The sequence below is a fragment of the Dendrobates tinctorius genome, unplaced genomic scaffold (assembly GCF_039654945.1).
Source record: "Dendrobates tinctorius isolate UK_male_01 unplaced genomic scaffold, ASM3965494v1 ptg000191l, whole genome shotgun sequence".
Lineage (NCBI taxonomy): Eukaryota > Metazoa > Chordata > Amphibia > Anura > Dendrobatidae > Dendrobates > Dendrobates tinctorius.
The window spans coordinates 19,548,659-19,561,434 of NW_027361858.1; the positions used below are offsets into that span (position 1 = coordinate 19,548,659).

At 43.6% G+C, this 12,776-nt stretch overlaps 1 protein-coding gene across 2 annotated transcripts in view; it reads left to right on the forward strand.

The window, feature by feature from the left end:
* The window catches only part of SH3GL2 (SH3 domain containing GRB2 like 2, endophilin A1), a 285,217-nt gene that overhangs the window by 138,212 nt on the left and 134,229 nt on the right, over positions 1-12,776 (forward strand). The window contains exon 1 of one of the 2 annotated variants that reach the window (XM_073552480.1): positions 1,068-1,109. The exons of the other annotated variant lie outside the window; for it this stretch is intronic. Coding sequence (XP_073408581.1) covers positions 1,074-1,109 — 36 coding nt within the window. The 5' untranslated portion in view covers positions 1,068-1,073. Of the gene's footprint in view, positions 1-1,067; positions 1,110-12,776 lie in introns of those variants that run through there. 2 annotated transcript variants of the gene reach the window in all.

Consider the following 12,776-nt stretch of genomic DNA (forward strand, 5'->3'; position numbering starts at 1 on the left):
GGAGATCTAAAAATAAAGCAGTTTTATTTACAGCATAACATACCAAACAGACAAAAAATGCAGCATCAAAAACTTGAAAAAAACGCATGTTAAAATACACATACAAAAACACAATAAAAAAATACAAGTAACCAAATCAAATAATAGTTGCAGAAATTCTGCAACCTCAAAAACTCATCAAATGCTCATCGTGGGCATGTAGTCTAAAACTCTACTATTTTATTTGTTTATTCCACATTGAAGAGTAAGTTTTCCATTGAACCCCTTTACAAGCACTCTGTACAGTATATGAGAGAGCAGTGTATGCCAAAAAAACTTTTAAAATTCTGTTTGCTGTATGCTAATAATTTTCAGACTAGTCAAGGGAATGTTGATTTCGTCAGATTCGTCATCCCTTGTGGGTGTAATAACATTATTTACAAGAGCCGGTGACATTGCCAGCTCTTTCCAAGTTTCACACCACTTTTGTCATCTCATGTCCGTGCACAGTGAAGCAGAGTGTATGTTCCCCGGCCTTTTAGGTGCAATACGCATGTCCACAGAGCACATTGTGACAAAGTAACCTGCGTTTGTTAGTATTCTCGTTCCAGACAGTGGTCTTCAGCTCCTCCGTGGACAACAGGTTTTTTCGTCTTGATGTCCTCCCTGGACATCCCCAGTGTGCCTATGAAGCCAGAGAATGTATACTCAGCTTTATTGTGCAATGACATGAACTGACGAAAAGTGAGTACAAGTTTTGAACTTCGAGACAGCCAACGGTGACGCCATATGGGGAGGTTCCCTTATAGCTGATCTTGAGTTAAGAAAGGTGTGCTGATCTCCAGATATCAAACCCAATTCCGGGAGTTACATACAGTTGGATTTGGCATAGGAAAGCATTTCCTTTTTATTCCTAGGACAGTGCTTCATCAGTACTGTTTGTGATGGGCTTATTTCAATAGCTAAGCCAGTCCCACTTCACACCAGAAGCACAGACAGAGAAAGAGGCAGGTTTAGCTATTGAGATGAGCCTTTTAACCAGCCCACTTCCCACTGACCACTCCTAACAGTTTGAACCTAAGCTAGAAGTTGAGATGCCAAGACCAGCCATGATAACTAGAGATCTGCAGGTACAGTCCCGTTAAGCAAGTGTCAACTTTTTTGTTCACATAGCCATATTGGGACTTGTTTTATGTAATTCTGCCAAGTTTGTCCATTCTGCAATGGAAGCCACTGAGAGCAAATGTTGGCACGATCCATTTAAACTCTGCTATCAGAGATTCAGACCATGATATACTGTTGTGTCAAATCAGCCTAAAGGTACTGTCACACTTAGCGATGCACCAGCGATCCCGACCAGCGATATGACGCGGTCAGGGTTGCTGGTGCATCGCTAAGTGGTCGCTAGTGAGCTGCCACACAGGCAGATCTCACAGCGACATCGCTGGGGACGGGGGTCGCTACTTACCTGTCACACTAGGCGATCCTGATGTCCTCCCGCCCGGCTCCATGCTCGTCTCTCCACAGGAAGCGCCGCAGGAAGCTGACGACAAGAAACGGTCCAGCCTGTTCTCGCGCGATCAGTGATAAGCAGCGGGGGAGCGGGTCGTAGGTAAGTATCAGACACAGCGATATCGCTAGCAATATCGCTATAACGTCACAAGTTATAGCGATATTGCTAGCCATATCGCTTAGTGTGACAGGCCCTTAAGGTCTCATACAGACCTCCGTGTTATACATTTGTAACCCCTTCGTGACCGGGCCAAATTTTTAAATTCTGACCAATGTCACTTTATGTGGTCATAACTCTGGAATGCTTCAACAAATCCCAGTGATTTTGATACTGTTTTTTTCGTGGCACATTATAATTTATGATAATAGTAAATTTAGATTGATATGTTTTGTGTTTATTTATAAAAATATCAGAAACTTGACAAAAATGTAAAAAAAAATAGCAGTTTTGAAACTTTGAATGATTATCCCTTTAATCCAGATAGTCATACCACAGAAAAACATTAATAAATAACATTTCCCACATGTCGGCTTTACATCAGCACCATTTTTAAAACTGTAATTTATTTTGCTAGCCTTTTAGGAGGTTTAAAAATGTAGCAGCAATTTTTCATTTTTTCAAGGAAATTTACAAAATTTATTTTCTTGAGGGACCTATCCAGGTTTGAAGTGACTTTAGGGGTGCTATATATTGGAAAACCCCAAACATGATACCATTTTAAAAACAGCACCCCCTGACATATTGAAAACTGCTGTAAGGTAGTTTATTAACCCTTCAGGTGATTTTTAGGAATTAATGCAAAGTGGTATAGCCGGAATGAAAAAGTGTTTGTTTACCACCTAAATGTCGCTAACTTCTGAACTGGCCGCTGTAGCCGGGAGACTCTAAGGCCGCTATTTGGCCATGAACAGCTATGGCAAACATCAGGACCACACAATCATGATCTCGGTGTGTCAATTAGATTAAAGTGCAAGCCCCCACAATCTATTAACCATTTATTTGATGTAGTCACTTTTGACAGCAGTAACTAAGGGGTTAAACAGATATGGACTGTGCGAACACTGTTCATTTGTGATACAGCAAGTTGTCAGATATAGTGGACAGCCGAAAGCTGCTGGATTGTCACCTTTATGGGGATGATATTCTCTTATATCTCAGGTCAGTATATATACGTATTGGCGGTCTTGAAGGGGATTTATAATATTAAAGTCTTGGGGCTGTTCATATGTAAGTGTTTTTTTCACAGATCATGTGTCCATGCAAAACTCATTGAGACATGTCAGCTTTTATCTGACATCATGAATGAAAAGTACCAATACAAGTCTATGGGTCCATGAAAATAACACATACAGCGCATGGATGACATCTGTGTGCTGTCCAGTTTAACATTTAAAGAATAGGAGAAGCTTTGGAATTTATCAGTGAAAAATACCAATGGTTAAAAAGGACACATGGACCAAACACTAAGGCCGGGATCACACATGCGAGGAATACGGCCGAGTCTCGCATGTTAATACCCGGCACTGCCGACGGCAGTCATGAGCGGAGCATGCAGCTCCATGTATTACCATGCGGCCACATGCTCCGCTCCCAAGTGCCAGCGGCAGTGTTGGGTATTAACATGCGAGACTCGGCCGTATTCCTTGAATGTGTGATCCCGGTCTAACACTGATCCAAAACTCTGATGACGCCGGTACCAATTTTTCACCTACATGTACAGACACGGACGTGTGAATGAGGCCTAACACAGACATGTGTCTGTTTCACACATCCATGCAGCACAGACCTGGGCATGGAAGACTTGACCTGACCACCAAGTTTTCTGACCTGAGTGACCTGCTTCATGAATATGCTTCAATGTGCAGTCCGTATGGCATCTGTTTGGCATTTGTCTTTAAAAATCAGTAGTTTTTAACATTTACAGGTACAAATACAGTAAAAAATTTGCAATATATGTAAAAATCAGATGCTAAAAGACTGATGCTGAAAGGACACTAGTGCATGATGCAATTTTATTTTTTATTTCACATAGACTTTAAAGTCGTGTAAAAGAAAAAAAACAACGATCATCTGGACAGTCCTATTGAGTAACATTAACCAAATACTCAACGTGTGAACATGGCCTACGAGACATGGGGGAAGAGTAATTGAAGCAATTCAAATAAAATTTTAAAAAATCCTACATGTGAACATACCTTTATTGATTTTTTGTTCCAATTTTTATTAAAGTAAAAATCCTCCTGGAAACAAAAATCAATGTTTTTCAAAGCTCCCTATCTACACACCATACTTAGGCCACATACTCTGCTTTGAAACTTCAAAAAAGAAGAAATGAATATTATTACATGTCTGTAAATCTTGTCTCCAGTGCTGGGGAAGACAACCTCCATCTTTCATATTGTACAAAATACAAGCGCTGGTGTTTTGTACCAGTGCACATAAACAGTAACCGTGCCAAAATAATGACTGTTAACTGTTATCTATTCATTATGCATTAGGTTTTGGTTCTTCTCAAACCATCAGGTAACCCTTAGGGCAGTTTCACACATCAGTTTTCTGGTATGTGTGCTGTCTGTTCCAGGAGAAACATGGGAACAATTCCAACCAATGCACATTTTTCACGTGTTTTTTGAGGACTGATTGAGTAATAAAAAAGCGGGGACCTGCATTGCCAAATTTGATCAATGACACAGATCAAAATGGCCCCGTCTTTTTGCTACTTTGCTCTTTTCACGAAATTGATAGGCTGTTCTCTATTGATTAGCATGCACCTCATAGGCTGCGTTCACACATTGTGACCACAGTTTTTTTTTTTCTTTGCCTCGGCTGCTGCAGTTTTGGTTCAAGTTATTTCAGTGACCATTGTGCATTTTTTTTTTTTTACTTTAAATAGGTTGACCACTACTTTACATGTATGTCCCTTTCATGTGGACTAACTGCCTAGATAAGCAGCTCTCTATACAATTGTTGGGCCAAATCCTGCTGTAGCCTGAGCTACTCTTCTGCTCACAAGACCTCTGGCTGAGAATCTCCTGCTTCCTGTGATGTAATGCCAGACTCCCCTCATTTACAGCTCTGTAATGGACTGTTGGGGGTGTCAGTGGGTGGAGTCTAGCATGTGGGTGGGCGGAGATCCATTCAGCAGAGCTCACTCTGTTTCTGTGAGTGCTGACAGGTCTCCCTGCAGACCCAGCACGCTCTTAGGCTAGTTTCACATTAGCGCCTTTGAGCGCAGCGACGGCCTGCGCACGGCCGCCGCTAAGCCCCGTCCCCTGCCGCACCTCCGTCGGTAGCTCCGCCTACCGGCGCATGACGCTGCATGCGTCCTGCGTCCCCTATCACTGGGGGGCGCAGGCCGTGCACAGTATGCGTTTGGCGGCTCATGCGCCTTTTTGACGGTGCGCCGAGCGCAACCAAACTGCAGCAGGTTGCGTTTGGCGCAGGTCGGCGCACCGTCAAAAGGACGCATGCACCACCAAACGCATACTGTGCACGGCCTGCGCCCCCCAGTGATAAAGATAGGGGACGCAGGACGCATGCAGCGTCATGCACCGGTAGGCGGAGCTACCGGCGGAGGTGCGGCAGGGGGCGGGGCTTAGCGGAGGCCGTGCGCAGGCCGTTGCTGTGCTCAAAAGCACTAATGTGAAACTAGCCTTACCTGTATGTGTATGTAGGGTCGGTGGGCCGAGCTGGGGGGTGGTCCCTCGATAGTCCGCGCAGAGACAAAACAGAGACAAGATGGAGGCAGGTTCTGGGTGCAACAGGTCCAAGTTTATTCCACTCACCGTCCACCTGACGGCCTCTGCAGTACACCGCAATTCTCTTCACCTCACGGCCCACCGTTTCCAGGGCCGCTTCACACACCGTACGTTACACTAGGGACGTACATACACGTACCGTCCCTTCTTCACTATTTGACGCTCCTGACAGGTCCATCACTGTGGCCGCCTTAGGCCCGTAAACCAACAGCAATTTTACTGATCAGGCGTCGTGTCAAATACGGTGTCCCACACCCGGTGTCTCGTCTCCACTGTGGTTCTTCCTGTCAGGACCACCCCCCTGACGTTCTCTCTCCTCAGTCCCCCTGGTTCGGTTCTCCTCAGAGCGCACAGACTGTTGTAGTCCTCCTGTCACCTGAGCTCCCCCTGGGGACTGGAACCCTCCCTCAGTATTTATACCTTTCCTGGTTCCCTGTAACTCCGACCCCCATGACCAACGGTTTCCTAAGCCCTAAGCTGATGTCAAGTCCTTTGCTCACACTCCTCCCTGCCCTCTAATGGTCAACCCAGGTACTGCACGTCCACTACACTTTCCTAGTTGTTTCCCCGCTGTAGTAACTGACAACTATCTGTACTGTGCAAACCTTTCCTTCTCTATACTGACAGGTCCGTCCGTCCTTCAGGTCATCTTCCCTACATGTACAGCATAATAATTTTATTTCTATAGCGCCAATTTTATCCGAGCATGTTCACTCATCACTACTCTCCAACCATCCACTGAACTATCCCATCATCCATGTCAGTGAGGGTGTGTAGGAGATAATCTTTATTGCTAGGGTTGGTGTAATGGTGCTTTGTCCATTAATTTTATTGACTGCAGTGTCCTATACAGGCGATTTTGCTGGGCCTGTGTGTGACACTGGGGGTAGAGTTACCAGTCTGTGATCACTGCTGGCTTGCAGCCCAGCACAAGAAATGATTGGAAATATACAGTTGTGGCCAAAAGTATTGACACCCCTGCAATTTTGTCAGATAATACTCAGTTTCTTCCTGAAAATTATTGCAAACACAAATTCTTTGTTATTATCTTCATTTAATTTGTCTTAAATGAAAAAACACAAAAAGAATTCTCCTAAAGCCAAATTTGATATAATTCCACACCAAACATAAAAAAGAGGGTGGAGAAAAGTATTGGCACTGTTTGAAAAATCATGTGATACTTCTCTAATTTGTGTAATTAACAGCACCTGTAACTTACCTGTGGCACCTAACAGGTGTTGGCAATAACTGAATCACACTTGCAGCCAGTTGACATGGATTAAAGTTGACTCTTCCTCTGTCCTGTGTCCTTGTGTGTACCACATTGAGCATGGAGAAAAGAAAGAAGACCAAAGAACTGTCTGAGGACTTGAGAAACCAAATTGTGAGGAAGCATGAGCAATCTCAAGGCTACAAGTCCATCTCCAAAGACCTGAATGTTCCTGTGTCTACCGTGCGCAGTGTCATCAAGAAGTTTAAAGCCCATGGCACTGTGTCTAACCTCCCTAGATGTGGACGGAAAAGAAAAATTGACAAGAGATTTCAATGCAAGATTGTGTGGATGTTGGATAAAGAACCTCGACTAACATCCAAACAAGTTCAAGCTGCCCTGCAGTCCGAGGGTACAACAGTGTCAACATGTACTATCAGTCAGCATCTGAATGAAAAGGGACTGTATGGTAGGAGACCCAGGAAGACCCCACTTCTTACCCCGAGACATAAAAAAGCCAGGCTGGAGTTTGCCAAAACTTACCTGAAGAAGCCTAAAATGTTTTGGAAGAATGTTCTCTGGTCAGATGAGACAAAAGTAGAGCTTTTTGGGCAAAGGCATCAACATAGAATTTACAGGAGAAAAAAAGAGGCATTCAAAGAAAAAAACACGGTCCCTACAGTCAAACATGGCGGAGGTTCCCTGATGTTTTGGGGTTGCCTTGCTGCCTCTGGCACTGGACTGCTTGACCGTGTGCATGGCATTATGAAGTCTGAAGACTACCAACAAATTTTGCAGCATAATGTAGGGCCCAGTGTGAGAAAGCTGGGTCTCCCTCAGAGGTCATGGGTCTTCCAGCAGGACAATGACCCAAAACACACTTCAAAAAGCACTAGAAAATGGTTTGAGAGAAAGCACTGGAGACTTCTAAGGTGGCCAGCAATGAGTCCAGACCTGAATCCCATAGAACACCTGTGGAGAGATCTAAAAAAGGCAGTTTGGAGAAGGCCCCCTTCTAATATCAGGGACCTGGAGCAGTTTGCCAAAGAAGAATGGTCTAAAATTCCAGCAGAGCATTGTAAGAAACTCATTGATGGTTACCGGAAGCGGTTGGTCAAAGTTATTTTGGCAAAAGGTTGTGCAACCAAGTATTAGGCTGAGGGTGCCAATACTTTTGTCTGGCCCATTTTTGGAGTTTTGTGTGAAATGATCAATGTTTTGCTTTTTGCTAAATTCTCTTTTGTGTTTTTTCATTTAAGACAAATTAAATGAAGATAATAATACCAAAGAATTTGTGATTGCAATTATTTTCAGGAAGAAACTGAGTATTATCTGACAGAATTGCAGGGGTGTCAATACTTTTGGCCACAACTGTAGAAAGAAGAGAGCAGAGGATTCTGAAGAGGAAGTGAACAACAGAGCTGATGCCAGGTCACTGGAAGTGAAGCAAAAAAGCATAAAACGGCATGAAAATTGGCAGAAAAGGTAAAACGAGATATTTAGGGCATTATCCTTAAGCATTTATGGCAAAGCTAGTAACTGTGTCATGGTAATGAACAATCTCTTTAACAGAAGGCTACCAGCAATTTTTTGTGTTTAGCATGTCATTGTAATCCTGCCTCTCCTGATAAGGAGCCTGCTGTAAACGCCTTCTAAAAGAACAGCGAGTATGAATATAAAACAGACTCCGTGGCCAGTGTGAAAACTACTGGATTACTTATTTTGCTTTTTAATAAATATGATAGGAAAGAAATTACAAAAATCTTTAAAAGATACATGTAGCAGAGGAGCGTAATTTTAAGCAACAGATCATTTTCTGATGATGGCTCGCGTTTCAATAGCAATTAAGATGATTCGGATGAACAGAAACTAAGACACCGGATATTGCCTAAGCCCGGGTCAGACTTGTGAGAGCTCTGCGAGAAACTCGCATCAATACCCGGCATTGCCACCGGCACTTGGGACCGGAGTGTGCGACTGCATAGAAATACATGCAGCCGCTAACTCCGGTCGAGTATTGATACCTGAGACTCTCGCCAGTTTCTCGCATAGCTCTCGCAAGTCTGGCCGTGGCCTTAAATTGAATAACATTTCAGTTCTTATACTCCAATGTCTTCACAGACTTGATCCAGTTTACTGCTTGTAGTTTCATGAAAGTATGGGTCATAGGTCAGCCATTTCTTGGATAGCTGCATTTTTATGTTATAAAAGCTGTTTAACAGCGATGGATGACACTGTATACGATCTGCAGTATATGCCTTCTTAGAGCATTTATTTTCTACATTTTAAGCTTTTTGGATATTGTAAAAGTGATGTGGTCACAGACTAGGCGTAGCCTACTAGCTTAACTCTTTACAAACTGGATCAGTGTTCATTTTTCCCCCCAAATCTCCCAATTTTTTATGACACCATTCTGTTTATCACATAAACAGTCTGCAAAAAGAAATGTAAGTGGCGTAAAATAGTGGAGAAAGTGTTTATGCTTGTGATATGTACAATATTGTATAACATTTGTAAGACAAAAAGGTTGGGATAGAAGAATTATTTTGAGTTTTGGTATCATGACTTTTGGATATCTTTTTATCCAATATTTGTTTTACAGGGCAATATTGTAAAAAAAATTGTTTTTTTTTTTTTTTATACGGCATTATTTGGGTTAAATACATTTATATTTTGAAAGCTTGGGCTTATACTGATGTGTTGACTTTCAAATATGCTTGTTTTTAATATGCATTTTTTATTTTTTTCACTTTTTGTTTACATTTGAACCTTTGCTTGCACTATATGGTGAAATTATGATCTCATATGAAGCTCAGCAACAGACTGGGCTTCATAGGTGATTTAAGATGGTAGCGAGTTGCGTGCCTTCGGTAAGTCCACACTTGCAGTGGTAAGATAACCCATTGACAGCTACTCTCTCCTCTAGTAGTGATTCAGCTGTGACCCACCTGCGGCCCTGAGTCTTCTGGAGCTGACCCCAGTCTGCTACAACCAATAAATGGCCACAGCAGTCACATGCTTAGTGATGGGAGCCATGATGCTAATGAAATGGCACATTGCTGCTGCAGATGTTGTTTGGTTGCAGCGGTCAGGTGTCATCTGCATATAAACAAAGACCCAGAGCAGTGCAGGAGCATTAACGATGGATCATTGGGGAAGAGATGAGTAGTGTTCGTTTCATTATTTTAGAACAGTGTCAGCTGTTCTAAAACTTTTTTTTATTGTAAGAGAGATATCCTCCTTAATTGGCAGGTTGATGGCTAAAGATATCAGAATTTATGATTTTACGACTTTTCTGCAGGATTCACTGCCAATCTCAATTTTATGGAGACTGCAGAGACCTGTGTGTCATAAGCAGTGCCTTCCCGCCTCCCACCAATCCCGTAATAACAAAACACCGACAAGCATGGATGGGTTGAACAGGTCGGTCACAGTTTATTAATAAGCAGAGAGAGGCAAGTACAATTCTCAACGGACTCAAAGCTGTAGGCCCGCAACCGCTGGGCACGTCGGCTGATGATAGGTTACGAACCTTGCCCCCCTCTACACTACCGCCATGGAGGATCATGTGTATGACCTACACAGGACTCCGACCCCCACACAACATCAATAAGGCCTGTTCAACCCTGTCCTGCAAGTTAGTTAAAAGCATATCTAGCCCGATATCTGTTAGATGAACGCCGTCCGGTCTCAGGAAGAGTGAGATGTCTTCTTCCAGATTTTGGTGGTGAACCACGATGCCATAGTTCTCTTTGACAAACGTTGCCATCTTTGCGTTTTTCCTTCTCCTTGACTTGTCGATGGCTTTAGGGTCTTTAGCTCCGTGCCAGACCGTTCGTGATATTATATCGGACCACACCACCACCATATCTGGTATCAAGCAAACAGCCCGCTTTATGTCAGTTTCCATTGTCGTGAAGAGCTCCGCAACTGTTGTCTTGCACAAATCATTACCACCAGCATGTAACACCAATATCAGTGGCCCTTTTGCCATTTTAGAAATTTTAACCAACTCCGGGAAGATCTGATGCCACTGGAGCCCTCTGATGACTCCCCAGTTTACCTCAAGTTGTGGGAAGTAAAAATTCTTTCCACCAGGGCGTATCTCGGCTCTTTTGCACACCCAATAAATAAAAGAATGTCCCATTACCCAAACTGTGGGCTTATGACCTCCTGTAAGAAACAAGATGTGTTATAGCAGGTCTGGTCTTATGTATCTTGCAAAGCATGCGGATTTCCAACATCCCAATCTCTGTTTACTTCAGCTTCTGCTACACCGGCCCTAGCTGCTTCAGTGGCCGCTTCGATTCTAAAAGAATGCATTCAGTATTCTTTGGGGTCTACACCGACAGCTTGTATACATTTCTTAAAGATTGTGTGAAATTGATATTTAGTAAGTGGGAACCTCGGTGTGTGAGAGGAAAAAACTACTTTTGTGCCTAATAGCTGCGTAGTGTTTGACTATTTTGACCGGACATATGGGGCCGTCTAGGGCCTTGACCAGGACCCACGACCCTCTACTGGTGGGGTCACATTTTGATTTCCGCACTCTAATGCGCAGAGCGTCGCTACATATTGCGAGATCCTCATATATTAACCCGCCTATTGATGCTGTTTTAGAATGCGGCACTAGTTCACTAATTCGCAGCGCCCCGAAGAATGCGATTGCAAACGCTGCAGATATTAGGGCTGACTCGTTTTGTGACTTGCATACCGTTTTAGATATTGTTATAATATCATGCAACAGACTTTTAAGAAATGGGGCGACGACATTCCTGACTAGGTTGGAGCCTTTTCCAGCCTTTAACGGCTTGCTTTATGAAAAAATATTTAGTTACATGGGCCCATCCCACTAGTTAAAAGAAAAAGGCTACTCCCAATAAATGACGCTGCGCTAATGTACCCAACGCGCCTCTACTCTTGAGCTGATTCAGGAGTTCTACCACCACGTCGCATCTCGCCTGATCACACGTATCGACTGACCTCCCTTTAATTAGCGAGCACCACTCTTCCCATGCCTTACCATAAACCTGCTGGGTAGCCGGTGTCACTGAGGCGCGGATCAAGGGCATCAGTGATTGGCCACTGTGTCCCAGTGGGAAGGAGGACACAGTAGGCCCGTTGGTTCTGCACTTGGAAGGAAGACTTTGAAGGCCTGCCAATCGGAAGACAACAGAGAGTTAACCATCTTATCATCCACAGTAGACGTCACTCTGGCTCGGCACCAGATGTTGTGTCTAATGCATAATAGCATTTTTTAGTTTGTCACCCCATAGTTCGACTGATGTAACTATGGCAAATATCTCCCACAAAATGGGGTTACGGCCCCAGTTGGCAGAGGTCCACGGGACCGGCCATCTGCTTTTGCACCATTGGTTGCAGTAGATTGCGACAAAACCATTTGTAAGATCCGCACCCACCAGTAGACCAAGGGCACTGTTTAGCGTTTCCTGAGATATGACACATGTATGCACATTGTAGATTTCCAAAAATGTTTTCCAGACGGCCAAATCCGCTTTCATTGAGCGATTAATTCTGATTCGGTGGCCCGGCTGGGCAATGCCCTTTGTAGCGAATGATAACCTGCGTGAGAAAGCCTTGCTAACAGGCATAACTCGACAAGCAAAGTTGAGTAAACCTAGAAAGGACTGCATTTGCAGGAGGGTGACTTTCTTTTCAACGAGGAAACTTTTAACCATTTGGAGTGTTTTTTCCAATTTATCCGCTGGTAAATGAAAAATCATCTAATTTGTGTCTATTTCAATACCGAGGAGAGGGAGAACGTTACACGGACCAATCGTTTTCTCCGGCGATAGTGGAACACCGAAACGCCTAGAAAGAAATTTAAACTTTTGAAGAAGAAAAGAACAGAGTTTAGATTCCCTAGGTCCGACGAACAAAAAGTCTTCGAGGTTGTGGATTGTTTAATTGCTGCCTGTTTCATGACGTACTACCCAGTCTAAGAAGGTGCTGAAAAGCTCGAAATAGTGACAGGAAATGGATCAGCCCATTGGCAGGCTCATGTCGAAATAAAAAAAGCTGGCCCACCTTACAACCCAACAAATGAAAGCATTCAGGGTGCACGGGTAAAAGACGGAAAGCTGACTCGATGTCGGTTTTTGCCAGCAGAGCTTCGGGACCCACCGCGTGCACAAGCTCAACTGCTCTGTCAAAACGAAGCGTAAGTTACCGATGAGTCTTCTGGGGGTATTGCGTCATTGACCGAATCGCCTTTTGGGTAGGAAAGGTGATGTATTAGCAGATATTTACCGGGTTCTTTTTTGGGCACAATACGTAAAGGCGAGATTCTGAAATT